Here is a 20899-nt window from a genome sequence, read left to right as displayed (position 1 = left end):
CTCTACTCTGATCTCCTCCTGGATGACCGAGCTCCTCACCCTATCTCTAAGGGAGAGCCCGGCCACCCTGCGGAGGAAACTCATTTCAGCCGCCTGTATACGAGATCTCCTTCTTTCAGTCACGACCCACAGCTCATGACCATAGGTGAGGGTAGGAACGTAGATCGACTGGTAAATGGAGAGCTTCACCTTCTGGATCAGCTCCTTCTTCACCACGACAGACCGGCGCAGAGCCCGCATTACTGCAGACGCCGCACCGATCCGTCTGTCCATCTCACGCTCCATCCTTCCCTCACTCGTGAACAAGACCCCGAGATATTTAAACTCCTCCACTTGAGACTCCCGACCCGGGTAAATACAGCTGTTTGGTACATAAGAACAAACAAAAATAAGTACCTGTCCCCCCATCCGAAGGCAGAGGAAGCCTAACCTCTCGTCCACCGGGGTAAACCCCAAAGTACATGCCCCAAGTCGGGGACAATGAGTGTATCCACACCTGCTGAATCTAACCCTAACCCTTAGTGCCTCTCCCTTAGAAGCAACTCAAGAGTGGAGGAAGGTCCAGCCTTTCTCGAGGATACTGGTTCCAGAACTCAAGCCATGTGTTGCGGTGAGTCCAACTATATTTAGCTGGTAGCAGGTTCCTTTTATGAGAAAGGTGACGCTCCATGTCCCTAGAGCCAGTTTTTGCAGCCAAGGATCAGACCACCAGGTTCCCCGCCTTCAGTCGCTGCCCAGCTCCCACTGCACCCGACTCCCTTCGTCCCCTTCCGGGGGTGGTGAGACCACAAGAGGTTACTGACCAATGTTACTCCTAAATATAGATTCCAAAATATTGGCAAAGGTATTGGTGAAGAACCTTGAAAGGGCCATTCCTACTATCGTTTGTAAAAAATGGCCATTTCATTTATAACACGAAGCAACTGTTGAATTTCATGTACAGGTCCAACCCACCTGGTCGGAAAAATAAGGAGCTAATCCTTTCTGTAGACGGTAAGAAAGGTGAGAGGGACTACCTTTTCAAAAGCTTTGACAAGTTTAAATTTGTTCCTAAATTTTTGTCATGGGTAAGACTGCTCTACTCTACTGTCAGCCGCCTGCACTAATAATCTAAAGTTGTACTTTTTTTGTTTTCCCCCTTTTCTGTCTTGTTTACCTTTTCACTTTGTGTCTATTGTAACTTACAATGTTTAAAAACAATATGGCTGATTTTTTTTTTTTTAAACCTGTTGGATTGTGGTTCTCACTAGGACTGGAATGTGGAATTGTGTGAAATGGAATTGCTAGTCCTGTCGCTGTGGAAAATGTTAAATGCTCAACGTTCAGTCATAGTTCAGGTTAGCATCTTTAAATCATTACAGCAAGTTGCAATGCTGTATTGTTGTTGACTGGTCTGGTAAATAAAAAAGCAATGAGCTATCCAGTAATGTTATTCAGTTGACCTGACATTGAAGGCCTTCATGAAGATGAATGAGTGGAATAATTTTTAGATCAAAGGCAGAAGACTGTGAGCTTCAAGTGTGCAGATTTAACTTATTTTTTAACAATTTAAAAATATTCATTCTCGGAGTCAAAAATATAACAGTATGACTCAGCTTCCGCTCTCAGATGGTTTGTCCCAAAACAGATGTGGATCTAGACCAGGATGTCAGACCTTGAGCCAGTTTGGCATGTTGGAATAATTTTTGTCCACTGGAGGGCGACGATCCTCAGGTTGAACTCTGCTGTAGGTGTTTGGTAGTGGATGGACGATTCCCTGCTTTAGGAACATCTGAAAACATGATAAGAACAGTTTAATTGTCTCATCAGAGGCCATACAGCAGTTCCAAACTGGAATGTGGAAACAGAAAATACTAGGTGATGTCACCTTGATGATGTTGTTTGGTGGAGCTCTTGGACTGCCCATCTCTCTGACATGTTTCCTGAAGTTCCATCGACTCTTGCAAAGCAGATAAGAGCAGATCAGCTGATCTGACTGAATAGCCCCCTCGAAGTGTTTCAGACCCAGAACGATCAACCTGTACCAAGGCCAGAAGAACAAATTTAGTTGTTCTAAAACACCCTGCTCAGATGAAGGAACTGATCAGCGTGAAGATGAGCGGACAGATGGGGGTTTGTCATCAGACTAGGGTGTTTGTACCCATCCTCTCCTGCTGTGTAGACCTGCCGGTGATGAAGGCTGTGGAGGGCGGGGTCCAGGCTACAGACAGGAAGTAGTTCTGGGTGGAGGAAGATCGGCCGTGTGGCAAAAAGCCAAGCAGCATCTGGAGGCAGCAGTGGGAAGGCGTGGCCTAAGCATGAGAACAAGATTATGTTTGATGACAGTGTAACCTTTAAGTACCAGTTTTAGTTTGTAATAACTCCTCATTTTTACTGCTCTTAGAAGGAGTTATGTCTGGGAGGAGGCGTCTGGAAGGTGCAGGATCTGGAGAGGCAGCTGGAAGCTCCTCCCTCTTTTCCACTTCCTGCAGGAGGTCCAGCGCTCCCTGCAGATTGCAGACTCTGAAACTGCTGTGATGACAAAGCTCCTGACGACAGGCAAACTGCTGAAGTTCCTCCTAGAAGGGGAGGAACGGGATATTGTTAGTCTTTACAGACTGACCAGAGTCCTGAACTCTGAACTAGAATCATGGTCTGAGGGAGGGTAATTCAGGTTCAGTTTGGGATTATCAGTTTCAAAAAGTTGCTTCACTTCCTATTTCATGTGTATTGTTGAGGAACATGAGAAAGATTAGGTGCTGATAGTTACCAGTCAGCATTGAGTATACCCACTTCTAAACCCCCCTGTGGTGCTGCTTCACAGTTCGTTCCCATGAATGTATGTCAGCCAGCAGCTCAGCGAGTGATACCAATGCTACACTGGAGCAGCTAGCTTGCAGCTCCGTTAGCTTTAGTCTGACAATTGACAACAGACATAATAACAATATACGTATATGTTTCAATGAGCTCAATGCCCACACACACACCAACCCACTACCCTGGATGTCAGCTGGGAAAGTGGCCTAACTACAACACCGGAACAGTTTTGGATTAAAATGTGAAAAATGCCGTGTGCGCACTTTTTTCCTTTGCTGGGCATAAACATCGAATGATTCCATCTGGGGATAGAATAAGGAATAGTTCGATTAAAATGCATTGTTGTCTCTCACTCGTCTTGCTTTAGCCATTTCATGAATCTTCCTTCTTGAGCCAAAGGACCAATCATGTGAGAATGTGTAAATACTAGTGTAGCAACCTCCCAAGGCCGAATTAACCCCCAAATCAGATAAGAACTCATGACTTTCTACTTCAAAAGGAAGTCCATCCACATGTCTCCCACACAGAGGTCAATGAAAGCCCTAAAATTCAGATCCATCTCAATCCTGTAGACAGACCTCCACGTTAAACCAGGAACCCTGCTGGTTTTATCTTGTTCCTGGTAGGAAATGTCTACACAGACAGACTGTGGCACCCTTTTGAAGTTGGACCCTGGTAAGAGCCTGTTGTCCATCACCCCAGGAGGTCCCTTTGTAGCCACAGCACACAGAGACCAGATTCCAGAGCAGAACCTTTAAGCTCTGAACTCTAAAACTGTATAAAATACTGGATGTATCCTCAGTACACCTGGATAAATGGACTCTTCTTCCTTTCTAAATTAATCCAAGACTTTAACCGTTTTTCAGATGTGAAATCCACAGAAGTTAGCAAGTTAGTTAATTTCTGTGAGTCCTTGGATGGAGCAATGGCGCCATCTAGCAGACACCCTCGAACAGGTTGAGATATGCATTTCAGGCTGATTAAATACCCAGTGATTAACATTATATGCTGTTGTTATTAACGACTCTGACTCAAAGTAAGAAAGTGTGGAAATGATTTCTTGACCCACCAGGTCCGTGGAAAGTGAAAATCATCGTTGAAATGTCTTGTACCTGTTAACAAACCTTTTCCCCTTTTGACAGCAGCAAAACTGGTTTAAGGTTCATGTTTATAAGGATCATTCATACTTCTTCTCAGCTATAAATGGATTTTATAGACATGTTTGAGGTTGGAAAAATGTTAAGTTTAATTCCCCAAGAACTCAGTATTTTGACCAAACTTTCAGACCCCATGTCCTGGCCCCTGCGCTCTGATTGGATAATCTAAGGTCCGCCCCAGAGCACCGGCAAATTTAACTGCGGGTCTTCCTGGAACTCGCTGTCTTGGTTTTTTTTTTTTTTTTGCTTTTCTCTAGTCTTGTTTTTCTCTCCTCTGGTCTTACTTTTTCTCTCTTGTTTTGTTTTCCTCTTGTTTTTCTTGTTCTCTTTGTTTTTTTTTTTTCTCTTCATTTTTGTTTGAGGTTTGCTTTACTCATGTTTTTGTCTGTCTGGCGCCGTGTTAATTTTTTATGACAGTAAGCTCGCTCGATTGCTTAACACCAGAAAACTCATCCATTTCTGGCTGAACAATTTTTGCTTCTGACATCATCAAGTCACACTCTGGCCCTCCCAAGACTGTGACCAGTAACGTACGGACGACCCGAACGTTACTGCTCCAGCTCCAGGAGTTTGCCGGCACCCGTGTGACCCGTGGATTCTAATCGGAGTTGGGTCCAGCTTCAGACATCGAACCAGGCGGTTCCAGGCGAGCTCCTGACTTCTGTGGAGGTCCCCTTTGGACAAGTATCAGGACGACCACTGAATCCTTGCCCACTGGACCCAAGGTCCGGGTTCTCGACCACCAAGGCGCTGAAGTAAGGCCGACCCATTATTCCTCTCTCTCTCTCTCTCTCTCTCTCTCTCTCATCTTGGCTAATTCAGTATTTGATGCTTGCTGACGCTATTTCTGGTTTGCATGATTAATTTCCTTTGTACCTGATGATTTTAACTGGTGTGGTTTTTAATAAAGTGTGTTATATTTTAAGAAGTCATGGTAGCATGATCGATCTTTGAGAAGTTATTTGTTCCCTCTGACGAGAACTTACGGTAAGCGTATTCTGAGACTGATGGTTATCTGTTATTAGACAAATATCATTGTCATATTACGGTATTCCCTGTCTGACCGTATAACAAATTTAGGGCTGGGTGGTGCCCCAAGATCGTCCGCTTGTCTAAGGACACAGCGAATTAATAATTAAAACACCCACTGTCGCTCCGACATTGGATCCCAGGTTAACGTTAAAAATAATACGCTACACTAGTCATGGATTTTTTGTATAAACTGGATAAAATAGTCTGACATGTCTCTTTAAAAAACTGTTTTTTGCGTGTGTGGATGTGGAGGTCTGTGTGTGTATGGTGAGTGTGTGTGTGTGTATGGTGAGTGTGTGTGTGTGTATGGTGAGTGTGTGTGTGTGTATGGTGAGTGTGTGTGTGTGTGTGGGGGGGGGGGGGGTCAGTATTAGTAGTAGTGATGCATGAATGTGGTGGAGCGTGGTGGTGCATGTGGGTGGGTGTTCAGGGATGTGTGTATGGGGGAGGGTGCATGAGTGTGCGTGTGTGTGTGTGGGGGGGGGGGGGGTAGGAATGTGTGTACGGTATGGTGGTGCTTAAGCATGGTGAAGAAAGGGGTGTTTGTATGGAGGAGGGTGGGGATGCATGTGGGGGTGGTGTATTAGTTTGGAGGGGGTAGGAGTGTGTGTATGGGGGAGTGTGAGGGTGTAATAGTTTGGGGGGTAGGGGTGTGTGTATGGGGGAGTGTGAGGGTGTAATAGTTTGGGGGGTGGGGGTGTGTATGGGGGAGTGTGAGGGTGTAATAGTTTGGGGGGTGGGGGGGGGTGTATGGGGGAGTGTGAGGGTGTAATAGTTTGGGGGGGTTGGGGGGTGTGTATGGGGGAGTGTGAGGGTGTAATAGTTTGGGGGGGTGGGGGGGGTGTATGGGGGGGAGTGTGAGGGTGTAATAGTTTGGGGGGTGGGGGTGTGTGTATGGGGGGTGTGAGGGTGTAATAGTTTGGGGGGGTTGGGGGGTGTGTATGGGGGAGTGTGAGGGTGTAATAGTTTGGGGGGGTTGGGGGGTGTGTATGGGGGAGTGTGAGGGTGTAATAGTTTGGGGGGGGTGGGGGGTGTGTATGGGGGAGTATGAGGGTGTAATAGTTTGGGGGGGTGTGTATGGGGGAGTGTGAGGGTGTAATAGTTTGGGGGGGTGGGGGGTGTATGGGGGGTGTGAGGGTGTAATAGTTTGGGGGGGGTTGGGGGGGGTGTATGGGGGAGTGTGAGGGTGTAATAGTTTGGGGGGGTTGGGGGGTGTGTATGGGGGAGTGTGAGGGTGTAATAGTTTGGGGGGGTGGGGGGTGTGTATGGGGGAGTGTGAGGGTGTAATAGTTTGGGGGGTGGGGGGGGTGTGTATGGGGGGTGTGAGGGTGTATTAGTTTGGGGGGGTAGGGGTGTGTGTATGGGGGCTTTGTTCTGGGGTCTCCGTCCGCCTCCCCTTCCCCTTCCCGCCTCCTTTGCGTGTGGTTGGTCGATGCCTTCTGGGGCCGGTGGCAGCTCCCTGGTCTGGGTTGCTGGGGACTCTGGTTGTTAGGGCGGCTGCCCCCGGCTTGTCCTGGTCCTTCCAGGCCCCGGAGATGGGGGGCGTGCCTAGTACCACTGGCGGCTCATCTTCTGGAGGAAGAACCCACTTTCCTCTGGACAAAAATCCCCGGTCCCTTCTCCTTCCCCCCCTCTCCACCACACACAGGCAGGGCGTTGGGCGGTGGGCACGGTGCGCTGGGTGGTGAGAAAGGCCATCAAGGTGGTCTTGATCACTGCACCCAGTATCTGCTCACCTCTCAGGTTTAATCACATTTAGTCACCACAACACAAAACACTGACGACTCATGGTCAAGTTTTGGGGGCCGGGACATGCAGTGTACGGCGGGTGGGGCTACTTAGGCGGTTCCTCCCCCGACACGGTGTGGTTACCCCCCCTCAGTTTTAATTGCAATTAACAGCCACTTCACAACCATTCATTGGTGGGGAGGGAGGGGCATCGGGGTCCTATCATGCCCCCATTTCCGGGGCCTTGCCGGAGGGGTTCGGACGGGGGGGAAGGGGGTGCTGTCCGATAGACCTGGGCCCCCGGCTGGCTTGGCTGGGAGAGGGCGCTGCCGGCCCTGAGTGGGTGCTGGTCGGTTGCATCTGTGGGGGATGGGGGGGCACTGGGGGTGGTGGGCAGTGGCCATGGAGGCCTTTGTCGGGGCCTGCCTGCCCTCTGTCCCCCCGGGGCCTCGCACTGGGGGCATGTTGGGAAGGAGAGAGGAGGGTGACTGTGAGCGAATGGGTGAAGTTGTAAATGGAAGGTGAGAGGTGTGTGTGTGTGGGGGGGGGATAAGAGGGAAATAATTCAGGTAGGTGGGTGGGCAATGGGACGCAGATGAGGATGGCTGGGGTATGGGAAGAGGCATGTTAGGGGGACACAATGAGATGGATGTTTGTATAATGTAGTGTATATAAGGAGTGCCCGGGGAGCGCGGCCGGTGGAGTGTGGCGCGGCCTGGCTGCCATTTGGTGGCGGTCTGGGTGTCCTGGCTCTCCATTGGCGTGGGCTGTACCCTCTGCCTACAGGGGGGGGGGTTGCTTATGGGCTCCTGGGGTCCTGGGCCCCGCATTCTGTCTGCCCTAGGTGGCCGGTGCCCGGGCTGTGCCGGTCCAGGCTGCTGGGGCCTGTTCCCCCTGACCGTGGGAGGCTCTGTTGCCCCCCCTCCTCCTCTCTGCCACCTCCTGGGTGGATGCATGGCTGTCTCCGGAGCGGGGTGGTTGGGATCTGTACTTGGGGATGGCTACCAGCTGCTCGAGCCTCGGGGTTCTCCGGGCCTCCCACTTGCCTGCGTGTGGGCGGAACCACATTGTGTGGGCGGGGCCACATTGGCATGATCTTCTCTGAACACGTTCCACTCTGTATGTTCTGCATGTGACACAGTCACTGAGTCGTCTGCAGGTTTATTTACTAACAACGGCTGGTTTTTTTTTCCTGTGTGTCTGATCTAGCTTGTGAGCTCTGGGTTTTCCTGATAGTTGATGTCTTCGTCCTCACGCAGGGGGAACATGACTCCAGTGTGTATAGGTGTATGGATGTGTGTATATATAAGTGGGTGTGTATGTGTGCTGATATACACGCAAATGTATGTAGGTTGTTCTCTTTCTCAATCTTTTTTTTCTTCTCTCTCTTTCTCTCTACAAGGTTTTTTCTATTTTCTCTTATTTTCGAGAAGCAGTACAAACTTTGTAATACAAACAATTATGCAAAATAAATAGAAAAATAAAATTAAAATCAGAATATAAAGGGGAGCATTATATCTATGATGCTTCCCTTGGCAAAGTAAATTTGTCCAGCAGAATACAGCATCCAGAAAATCCATTTTGCCTGCTTAAATGCTGGACAAGACAAAAAAAAGAAACCCCCCCAAAAAAACCCTGTTTTTCTTGGGCTTTTATCTTTCAACTTGAGAACATGACCCACTTCTTCAGGGAACACCACACCACTGTTCAGTTTCTATCATCAGAACATTGCAGAAAAACCTCACAGACCTACGTTTAAGTTTTTACTACAGAAGGTGGCAGAAATTTTGGTCCAGTTTAGTGATAACCCTAACCCGTTGAACAAATTTGGGTTCATAACTTTCTGCAGAAACATACTTTTCTGTTTCAGACTACATCATCACCAGAAGATGACAATGAGACAAAATTAAATTTTCAGAAACTCTCACTCTCCACATGCGCAGGCTTGTTTATTTTTTCATTTATTAGAAGAGATCTGACAGACCAGGAGGCGGAGCTTTGGCTGTGTTCTTCTCTGATCTCAGAACTGAACCAACTCAGGACATGTTAAGGGTTCCAGCATCTGTTGCTATGGTGATATAAAACAGTAAAAAGTGAACCAGTCAGTTGAAATGGAAAATCCCAAGTGAACCTTAAGTTACAAGGGTCAGACTTTGATCCAGGTTCTGAAACTGGATCAAGATTTGATTTAGATTCAGAGTTCAGATAGGTGGTCTGTGCTGTTTACTCACCAGGTACTGCTTGGTGATTCTCGCTTCGTGGTTCAGGGCATGGATCCGCCGACTCAACAGGTGGACCTGAGTCAGCAGCTGGACATGCTGAAACAGATATTTGTAGTCATGAAGATTCAAATGAAACTCACTTGGAGCTACTCTAGGTTCACCTGGATGGTTCTTCCTCGTGGTTTAAGATAAACTGATACAGAGTAACCAGAACTAGACAATTTCTGAAGACGTTTTGATGGGTGCCAGTGGCCAGTATAAAATATTTTAGACCAAAATGATAAAAGCCAAAATGATGGAGCAGAATAGCTGAAGCATTTCTAACACAAACTCATCAAAATTAATTGAAAATGGTTTAAATTTTAATTGAAATAAGCGACAGGCAGTTGAAGGTAGTTGTACTCACTGAAGTCTTAGTTGAAACTACTATGAAGCTGAAATCAACAATAGAAGTATTCAAATGTATAAATTGGTATATAAAGGGATTGCAACAAAGTGTGCCCGTTATCGGCGGGTTAATTGACGCTCGTACACAAGCAGGTGCAGAATCAGCACTCTTTCATGGCAGAAGAATGCAGCTGATTCACGAGTGCAGCAGCTGAAGGACTGTTAGTAAAAGATAGCAAATGACTTCCGGTTTTTGGGTTATTTTTCTTCTTTGTCAAGTCTGTGTGCGTTCAGAAAACGAGTGAGTATTTAAGTTTATTAGCTGACCTGTTTTGTTGTAATTACTAGGCCTGATATTGCTATTGTTGCAGCATGCAAAGCATGGTCCAGTCCAGGATGTAGTTGTTTTCTTATTTATCTTTATTGTATTTCTTATTTCCTTGTTTGCTGCTGTATAATGTAGAAGTATTTACCTGGATATGTTTATTTCTGTTCTTAGAGTGGTTGTAAAGTGCTCTAACAGCTAAATATGTATACATAACATTTTATTGTGTATTATATGTCTGTTGCAGAAAACCACACACACACACACACACACACACACACACACACACACACACACACACACACACAAGTCAACCCAAACAGTTACTTCAATGTTTAAAGTAATGAACAACCCAGACCAAGAAGGAACTTGTCATCCTTGTCATTCTGACAGATGCCCCCTGGTGGCCACAGTTAAATTAGTAAAGTGCAACATCCCAACCAGCCAACAAAACATTTGGTCCTTCGAGGCGGATATTTGTGGTCACTGTGGGATAATTCATAGATGTCTTCAGATCAACATAACACCAAACACCAGGCAGATGTCCGACCCCGCCGACAGAGTCACCCACCAGCTTGGATGCAAGATTATGCCGTTTCATTACCTGCTGCACAACAATCATCTCGCTCGACTCATCTTGTAAACTTCTCACCCCAGCCACTGCAGCCTGATTACAGTGTAGGAAGACATTTGGAGAGACCTGTCAGGATGACACCTCTCATGGATTCACTACTAGATGAGGGATGGAGAACCTCTGAAGGAGCAGGAGCTCTGTTCTCCCATCAGGATTTAGAAGAAGAGCCCTATCACCGTGTGCATAGAACTGCACCAGAGAATACACCTGGTGTTCTTGAGGCCCTGCATCAGCTGATGGAGGACAGATGAGAGACATGCATAGGAGGCTTGATGCTCAAGCTCCTCCAGTCACAAAGTCACTGCTTTCACAAGCAGCAGTGTATAGCCCCCGGATGTCAGAGACAACCCAGCAGCACCGCATGGAGCAATATGGTGACACTCCTTACACCCTGTCATCCCCCTTACCTGTGCATTATAGTGACCACCCCCAGGCTTCAGGTGATGACACTGAGGACTGGCCTCTGCCACCACCCCCTGTAGCAGATGATATGGACCACCAGTTACCTCCACCAGTACCAGAGCCAGTCAGAAATCTCACTAATGTCCTTGGAAATATGAGCATAACAGGTCAGGAACAGCCATTTATTCATCCAAGGGTGAATCACCCAATGTCCCAAGTTCAGACACCAGTGTATAGTACACCTTATATTCCACCAAGGAGTGAGTTACAGCTGAATAAACAGCCTTTCCTTCAGCAGCAGGAGAATGTGTACCGTGGTCCAAAACCCACTATTCCTGTCTTCACAAAGGGAGATCCAAGAGAATTTACACGACTGAAGGTGGCCTTGGAGAATCTGCTGCTTGGTGATGCTACAGAGTGCTTCAAATACCAAATTTTGGTTGACCACCTTAAATATGAGGAAGCTCTGCTTATAGCTGATTCTTACACCAACTCACCGCAGCCATACACCGACACAATGGCTAGCCTTATTGAATACTATGGCCAGCCTCATCAGTTAGCTCTCAGGAAAATTGCTGACCTGATGGAGGCCCCGAACATTGCATACGGTGATACAGGTGGATTCAAGCGGTTTGCACTGAGTAAGAGCACTAGTGGGGATGTTAGACCAACTTGGTAATAGTGGACAGACAGAGCTTCACTGAGGGTCACATGTGACTCGGCTGCTGTCTAAACTGCCTCAGGATATGCGAGCAGAGTTTAAAATGATTCTTGTACCCCATGCATATCACCATCCCTACCTTATTGCACCTTTCTGATTGGCTTAATTATGAGCTGAGAATTCAGGAGAAAGTGTATGAGTGCCTGTATTGTGAGGACAGGGATAAGACAGGACGCAAGGTAGAGCGCCATTGCAATAATAAACACAACAGAGGTACCAGCATTCTGCAGACTGCAGACCAACCTGAAAACACAGCAAAAAAAGCAACTCTCCTGCGACTCCTCAGAAGTCAGAAAAGACAGTTTACTGCCCGTACTGCATGAACAACCAGCACTTCCTCAATCAGTGTTCAAACTTTGCAATGTTGACTGGGGAACAGAGAAAGATGTGGATAAGAATAACAGAAGGTGTAGGAGATGTGGTCGTTCGCACCAGGCTGCACAGTGTCGTTTGAAGACTGTGTGTCCAAAATGTAAAGGTAAACATCTACTACATCCAAACAGTTACTTCAATGTTTAAAGTAATAAACAACCCAGACCAAGAAGGAACTTGTCATCGTTGTGCATTCTGACAGATGCCCCCTGGTGGCCACAGTTAAATGAGTAAAGTGCAACGTCCCAACCAGCCAACAAAACAGGGATGGAAAATCTGATGAATAAACCAGTGTTGTGCGTACGATGGTCAGCTGTTCTAATTATCATTGTCAGCTGTGTGATATCCTGTCTTTTATTTTCGCAGTGATTGGCTGGAGTGGCGCGCTGGGATGAACACAAGACAGAGTGGGTAGTGCTCAGGCAGAGGTCACCACCAACCTCTGCACTTAGTGCTTTCTTTTTGGTTGGTTTGAGTTAGGAGTCTGCGGTAGTCCAGCCTTTGGTTTTGGTTCTTTGGGTTTAAATCTCTTTTGGTTTGGGGAGCAGCCCAGATCCTACGGCACATAGCATGGCTAGTTTGAGATTGCTTCCGTCTTTTCTTTATTTTGGCTGGGGCTCCCTTCTCGTTTTGTTCCTTTGGTTTTTATTAATAAACTTTTAATACATGTTGCTGTTTGCCGGTGGTCTTATATGTTATAGTTCCTACTCTTAGAGTTGTTTTATTGTTTTGTTTGGGGTCTGTAACAATAGCGAAAAGTAGAAAAATGTCAAACAGAGTGTAACCAGCAACTGAAATACAGTCCATAATCTGGGTGAAAAGCACAGGACAAACAATGAGAGGACAAAGACACAAGGAGAGCTCAAAGAGATAAAGAAAGGTCAGATAAAAGAGCAGAAAAAAAAAAGAAAAAAAAAGTAAAGATGAGGAGAGATTATGAAAAGAATAGAGAGCGAGACATATCTGGACACTTAACAGGAGACAGAAAGCTGTCAATGAACCAAGTGGCAACCTTTGGCGGTAAAAAGTAACACCTATCAAAAGGAGCCTCCCCTCATCCACTAGGGGGAGAAAATCCCCATAGAGTACCGTGTTTAAAAGACCAACTTCACAGGAGAAATAAACATGTTTACAGCAGGAATAAACGTGTTTACAGTAGAAATAAACATGTTTACAGCAGGAATAAACATGTTTACAGCAGAAATAAACATGTTTACAGCAGGAATAAACATGTTTACAGCAGGAATAAACGTGTTTATAGCAGAAATAAACGTGTTTATAGCAGAAATAAACATGTTTACAGCAGAAATAAACATGTTTACAGCAGGAATAAATATGTTTACAGCAGAAATAAACATGTTTACAGCAGGAATAAACATGTTTACAGCAGGAATAAACATGCTTACAGCAGGAATAAACGTGTCTACGGCAGGAATAAACATGTTTACAGAAGGAATGAACATGTTTATAGCAGAAATAAACATGTGCACAGCAGATATAAACATGTTTACAGCAGGAATAAACATGTGCACAGCAAAAATAAACATGTGCACAGCTGATATAAACATGTGCACAGCGGGAATAAACATGTTTACAGCAGAAATAAACATGTTTACAGCAGGAAAAAACATGTTTACAGCGGAAATGAACATGTTTACAGCGGAAATAAACATGTTTACAGCAGGAATAAACATGTTTACAGCAGCAATAATCATGTTTACAGGAGAAATAAACATGTTTACAGCAGGAATACACGTTTACAGCAGGAATGAACATGTTTACAGGAGAAATAAACATGTTTATAGCAGGAATAAACGTGTTTACAGCAGGAATAAACATGTTTACAGAAGGAATAAACATGTTTACAGCAGAAATAAACATGTTTATAGCAGGAATAAACGTGTTTACAGCAGGAATAAACATGTTTACAGAAGGAATAAACATGTGCACAGCAGATATAAACATGTTTACAGCAGGAATAAACATGTGCACAGCAGGAATAAACATGTTTACAGCAGCAATAAACATGTTTACAGCAGGAATAAACATGTTTACAGCAGGAATAAACATGTGCACAGCAGATATAAACATGTTTACAGCAGGAATAAACATGTTTACAGAAGGAATGAATATGTGCACAGCAGATATAAACATGTTTACAGCAGGAATAAACATGTGCACAGCAGGAATAAACATGTTTACAGCAGCAATAAACATGTTTACAGCAGGAATAAACATGTTTACAGCAGGAATAAACATGTGCACAGCAGATATAAACATGTTTACAGCAGATATAAACATGTTTACAGCAGGAATAAACATGTGCACAGCAGGAATAAACATGTTTACAGCAGGAATAAACATGTTTACAGCAGCAATAAACATGTTTACAGCAGGAATAAACATGTTTACAGCAGGAATAAACATGATTACAGCAGCAATAAACATGTTTACAGCAGAAATAAACATGTTTACAGCAGGAATAAACGTGTTTACAGCAGCAATAAACATGTGCACAGCAGATATAAACATGTTTACAGCAGGAATAAACATGTGCACAGCAGATATAACCATGTGCACAGCAGGAATAAACATGATTACAGCAGCAATAAACATGTTTACAGCAGGAATAAACATGTGCATAGCAGAAATAAACATGTTTACAGCATAAATAAACATGTGCACAGCAGATATAAACATGTTTACAGCAGGAATAAACATGTGCACAGCAAAAATAAACATGTGCACAGCGGATATAAACGTGCACAGCAGGAATAAACATGTTTACAGGAGAAATAAACATGTTTACATCAGGAATAAACGTGTTTACAGCAGGAATAAACATGTTTACAGAAGGAATAAACATGATTACAGCAGGAATAAACATGTTTACAGTAGAAATAAACATGTTTAAAGCAGAAATAAACATGTTTACAGCAGGAATAAACGTATTTACAGCAGGAATAAACATGTTTACAGTAGAAATAAACATGTTTACAGCAGCAATAAACATGTTTACAGCAGCAATAAACATGTTTACAGCAGAAATAAACATGTTTACAGCAGAAATAAACATGTTTACAGCAGGAATAAACGTGTTTACAGCAGCAATAAACATGTGCACAGCAAAAATAAACATGTGCACAGCAGATATAACCATGTGCACAGCAGGAATAAACATGTTTACAGCAGCAATAAACATGTTTACAGCAGGAATAAACATGTTTACAGCAGGAATAAACATGTTTACAGCAGGAATAAACATGTTTACAGCAGGAATAAACATGTGCACAGCAGATATAAACATGTTTACAGCAGGAATAAACATGTGCACAGCAGATATAAACATGTGCACAGCAGGAATAAACATGTTTACAGCAGCAATAAACATGTTTACAGCAGGAATAAACATGTTTACAGCAGGAATAAACATGATTACAGCAGCAATAAACATGTTTACAGCAGAAATAAACATGTTTACAGCAGGAATAAACGTGTTTACAGCAGCAATAAACATGTGCACAGCAGATATAAACATGTTTACAGCAGGAATAAACATGTGCACAGCAAAAATAAACATGTGCACAGCAGATATAACCATGTGCACAGCAGGAATAAACATGATTACAGCAGCAATAAACATGTTTACAGCAGGAATAAACATGTGCATAGCAGAAATAAACATGTTTACAGCATAAATAAACATGTGCACAGCAGATATAAACATGTTTACAGCAGGAATAAACGTGCACAGCAAAAATAAACATGTGCACAGCGGATATAAACGTGCACAGCAGGAATAAACATGTTTACAGGAGAAATAAACATGTTTACATCAGGAATAAACGTGTTTACAGCAGGAATAAACATGTTTACAGAAGGAATAAACATGATTACAGCAGGAATAAACATGTTTACAGTAGAAATAAACATGTTTACAGCAGAAATAAACATGTTTACAGCAGGAATAAACGTATTTACAGCAGCAATAAACATGTTTACAGCAGCAATAAACATGTTTACAGCAGCAATAAACATGTTTACAGTAGAAATAAACATGTTTACAGCAGAAATAAACATGTTTACAGCAGGAATAAACGTATTTACAGCAGCAATAAACATGTTTACAGCAGCAATAAACATGTTTACAGCAGCAATAAACATGTTTACAGCAGCAATAAACATGTTTACAGCAGCAATAAACATGTTTACAGCAGCAATAAACATGTGCACAGCAGATATAAACATGTTTACAGCAGGAATAAACATGTGCACAGCAAAAATAAACATGTGCACAGCAGATATAACCATGTGCACAGCAGGAATAAACATGTTTACAGCAGAAAAAACATGTTTACAGCAGAAATAAACATGTTTACAGCAGGAATAAACAAGTTTACAGCAGGAATAAACAAGTTTACAGCAGAAATAAACATGTTTACAGCAGAAATAAACATGTTTACAGGAGAAATAAACATGTTTACAGCAGGAATAAACGTGTCTACGGCAGGAATAAACATGTTTACAGAAGGAATGAACATGTTTATAGCAGAAATAAACATGTGCACAGCAGATATAAACATGTTTACAGCAGGAATAAACATGTGCACAGCAAAAATAAACATGTGCACAGCTGATATAAACATGTGCACAGCGGGAATAAACATGTTTACAGCAGAAATAAACATGTTTACAGCAGGAAAAAACATGTTTACAGCGGAAATGAACATGTTTACAGCGGAAATAAACATGTTTACAGCAGCAATAATCATGTTTACAGCAGCAATAATCATGTTTACAGCAGAAATAAACATGTTTACAGCAGGAATACACATGTTTACAGCAGGAATGAACATGTTTACAGGAGAAATAAACATGTTTATAGCAGGAATAAACGTGTTTACAGCAGGAATAAACATGTTTACAGAAGGAATAAACATGTTTACAGCAGAAATAAACATGTTTATAGCAGGAATAAACGTGTTTACAGCAGGAATAAACATGTTTACAGAAGGAATAAACATGTGCACAGCAGATATAAACATGTTTACAGCAGGAATAAACATGTGCACAGCAGGAATAAACATGTTTACAGCAGCAATAAACATGTTTACAGCAGGAATAAACATGTTTACAGCAGGAATAAACATGTTTACAGCAGGAATAAACATGTGCACAGCAGATATAAACATGTTTACAGCAGGAATAAACATGTGCACAGCAGATATAAACATGTGCACAGCAGATATAAACATGTTTACAGCAGGAATAAACATGTGCACAGCAAAAATAAACATGTGCACAGCAGATATAACCATGTGCACAGCAGGAATAAACATGATTACAGCAGCAATAAACATGTTTACAGCAGGAATAAACATGTGCATAGCAGAAAAAAACATGTTTACAGCATAAATAAACATGTGCACAGCAGATATAAACATGTTTACAGCAGGAATAAACATGTTTACAGGAGAAATAAACATGTTTACAGCAGGAATAAACGTGTCTACGGCAGGAATAAACATGTTTACAGAAGGAATGAACATGTTTATAGCAGAAATAAACATGTGCACAGCAGATATAAACATGTTTACAGCAGGAATAAACATGTGCACAGCAAAAATAAACATGTGCACAGCTGATATAAACATGTGCACAGCGGGAATAAACATGTTTACAGTAGAAATAAACATGTTTACAGCAGGAAAAAACATGTTTACAGCGGAAATGAACATGTTTACAGCGGAAATAAACATGTTTACAGCAGGAATAAACATGTTTACAGCAGCAATAATCATGTTTACAGCAGAAATAAACATGTTTACAGCAGGAATACACATGTTTACAGCAGGAATGAACATGTTTACAGGAGAAATAAACATGTTTATAGCAGGAATAAACGTGTTTACAGCAGGAATAAACATGTTTACAGAAGGAATAAACATGTTTACAGCAGGAATAAACGTGTTTATAGCAGGAATAAACGTGTTTACAGCAGGAATAAACATGTTTACAGAAGGAATAAACATGTGCACAGCAGATATAAACATGTTTACAGCAGGAATAAACATGTGCACAGCAGGAATAAACATGTTTACAGCAGCAATAAACATGTTTACAGCAGGAATAAACATGTTTACAGCAGGAATAAACATGTGCACAGCAGATATAAACATGTTTACAGCAGGAATAAACATGTTTACAGAAGGAATGAACATGTGCACAGCAGATATAAACATGTGCACAGCAGGAATAAACATGTGCACAGCAGGAATAAACATGTTTACAGCAGGAATAAACATGTTTACAGCAGGAATAAACATGTTTACAGCAGGAATAAACATGTGCACAGCAGGAATAAACATGTGCACAGCAGATATAAACATGTTTACAGCAGGAATAAACATGTGCACAGCAGATATAAACATGTGCACAGCAGATATAAACATGTTTACAGCAGGAATAAACATGTGCACAGCAAAAATAAACATGTGCACAGCAGATATAACCATGTGCACAGCAGGAATAAACATGATTACAGCAGCAATAAACATGTTTACAGCAGGAATAAATATGTGCATAGCAGAAATAAACATGTTTACAGCATAAATAAACATGTGCACAGCAGATATAAACATGTTTACAGCAGGAATAAACGTGCACAGCAAAAATAAACATGTGCACAGCGGATATAAACGTGCACAGCAGGAATAAACATGTTTACAGGAGAAATAAACATGTTTACATCAGGAATAAACGTGTTTACAGCAGGAACAAACATGTTTACAGAAGGAATAAACATGATTACAGCAGGAATAAACATGTTTACAGTAGAAATAAACATGTTTAAAGCAGAAATAAACATGTTTACAGCAGCAATAAACATGTTTACAGCAGCAATAAACATGTGCACAGCAGATATAACCATGTGCACAGCAGGAATAAACATGTGCACAGCAGATATAACCATGTGCACAGCAGGAATAAACATGATTACAGCAGCAATAAACATGTTTACAGCAGGAATAAACATGATTACAGCAGGAATAAACATGTTTACAGCAGAAATAAACATGTTTACAGCAGGAATAAACGTGTTTACAGCAGCAATAAACATGTGCACAGCAGATATAAACATGTTTACAGCAGGAATAAACATGTGCACAGCAAAAATAAACATGTGCACAGCAGATATAACCATGTGCACAGCAGGAATAAACATGATTACAGCAGCAATAAACATGTTTACAGCAGGAATAAACATGTGCATAGCAGAAATAAACATGTTTACAGCAGATATAAACATGTTTACAGCAGATATAAACATGTTTACAGCAGGAATAAACGTGCACAGCAAAAATAAACATGTGCACAGCGGATATAAACGTGCACAGCAGGAATAAACATGTTTACAGGAGAAATAACCATGTTTACATCAGGAATAAACGTGTTTACAGCAGGAATAAACATGTTTACAGCAGGAATAAACATGATTACAGCAGGAATAAACATGTTTACAGTAGAAATAAACATGTTTATAGCAGGAATAAACGTGTTTACAGCAGGAATAAACATGTTTACAGAAGGAATAAACATGTTTACAGCAGCAATAAACATGTTTATAGCAGGAATAAACGTGTTTACAGCAGCAATAAACATGTTTACAGCAGCAATAAACATGTTTACAGCAGCAATAAACATGTGCACAGCAGAAATAAACATGTTTACAGCAGGAATAAACATGTGCACAGCAAAAATAAACATGTGCACAGCAGATATAACCATGTGCACAGCAGGAATAAACATGTTTACAGCAGAAAAAACATGTTTACAGCAGAAATAAACATGTTTACAGCAGGAATAAACAAGTTTACAGCATAAATAAACATGTTTACAGCAGAAATAAACATGTTTACAGGAGAAATAAACATGTTTACAGCAGGAATAAACGTGTCTACGGCAGGAATAAACATGTTTACAGAAGGAATGAACATGTTTATAGCAGAAATAAACATGTGCACAGCAGATATAAACATGTTTACAGCAGGAATAAACATGTGCACAGCAAAAATAAACATGTGCACAGCTGATATAAACGTGCACAGCGGGAATAAACATGTTTACAGCAGAAATAAACATGTTTACAGCAGGAAAAAACATGTTTACAGCGGAAATGAACATGTTTACAGCAGGAATAAACAAGTTTACAGCATAAATAAACATGTTTACAGCAGAAATAAACATGTTTACAGGAGAAATAAACATGTTTACGGCAGGAATAAACGTGTCTACGGCAGGAATAAACATGTTTACAGAAGGAATGAACATGTTTATAGCAGAAATAAACATGTGCACAGCAGATATAAACATGTTTACAGCAGGAATAAACATGTGCACAGCAAAAATAAACATGTGCACAGCTGATATAAACGTGCACAGCGGGAATAAACATGTTTACAGCAGAAATAAACATGTTTACAGCAGGAAAAAACATGTTTACAGCGGAAATGAACATGTTTACAGCGGAAATAAACATGTTTACAGCAGGAATAAACATGTTTACAGCAGCAATAATCATGTTTACAGCAGAAATAAACATGTTTACAGCAGGAATACACATGTTTACAGCAGGAATGAACATGTTTACAGGAGAAATAAACATGTTTATAGCAGGAATAAACGTGTTTACAGCAGGAATAAACATGTTTACAGAAGGAATAAACATGTTTACAGCAGAAATAAACATGTTTATAGCAGGAATAAATGTGTTTACAGCAGGAATAAACATGTTTACAGAAGGAATAAACATGTGCACAGCAGATATAAACATGTTTACAGCAGGAATAAACATGTGCACAGCAGGAATAAACATGTTTACAGCAGCAATAAACATGTTTACAGCAGGAATAAACATGTGCACAGCAGGAATAAACATGTGCACAGCAGATATAAACATGTTTACAGCAGGAATAAACATGTTTACAGAAGGAATGAACATGTGCACAGCAGGAATAAACATGTTTACAGCAGGAATAAACATGTGCACAGCAGGAATAAACATGTTTACAGCAGCAATAAACATGTTTACAGCAGGAATAAACATGTTTACAGCAGGAATAA

General features: G+C 42.0%; 1 protein-coding gene across 6 annotated transcripts in view; it reads right to left on the bottom strand.

Moving 5' to 3' along the window:
• gon4lb (gon-4 like b) overlaps positions 1-20899 on the bottom strand; it is a 163373-nt gene that overhangs the window by 82015 nt on the left and 60459 nt on the right. For 3 of the 6 annotated variants that reach the window (XM_079240022.1, XM_079240026.1, XM_079240025.1), the window contains 5 exons: positions 8945-9031; positions 2375-2558; positions 2105-2291; positions 1868-2018; positions 1655-1771 (listed from right to left, as the gene is read on the bottom strand). In XM_079240022.1, coding sequence (XP_079096148.1) covers positions 1655-1771; positions 1868-2018; positions 2105-2291; positions 2375-2558; positions 8945-9031 — 726 coding nt within the window. The remainder of the gene's footprint in view (positions 1-1654; positions 1772-1867; positions 2019-2104; positions 2292-2374; positions 2559-8944; positions 9032-20899) is intronic. The other 3 variants (XM_079240023.1, XM_079240027.1, XM_079240024.1) reach the window with 2 other exon arrangements.

Source organism: Telmatherina bonti, assembly GCF_933228915.1.
Source record: "Telmatherina bonti genome assembly, chromosome: 5".
Classification (NCBI taxonomy): Eukaryota; Metazoa; Chordata; class Actinopteri; order Atheriniformes; family Telmatherinidae; genus Telmatherina; species Telmatherina bonti.
This window is presented reverse-complemented; position numbering and strand designations above follow the sequence as displayed.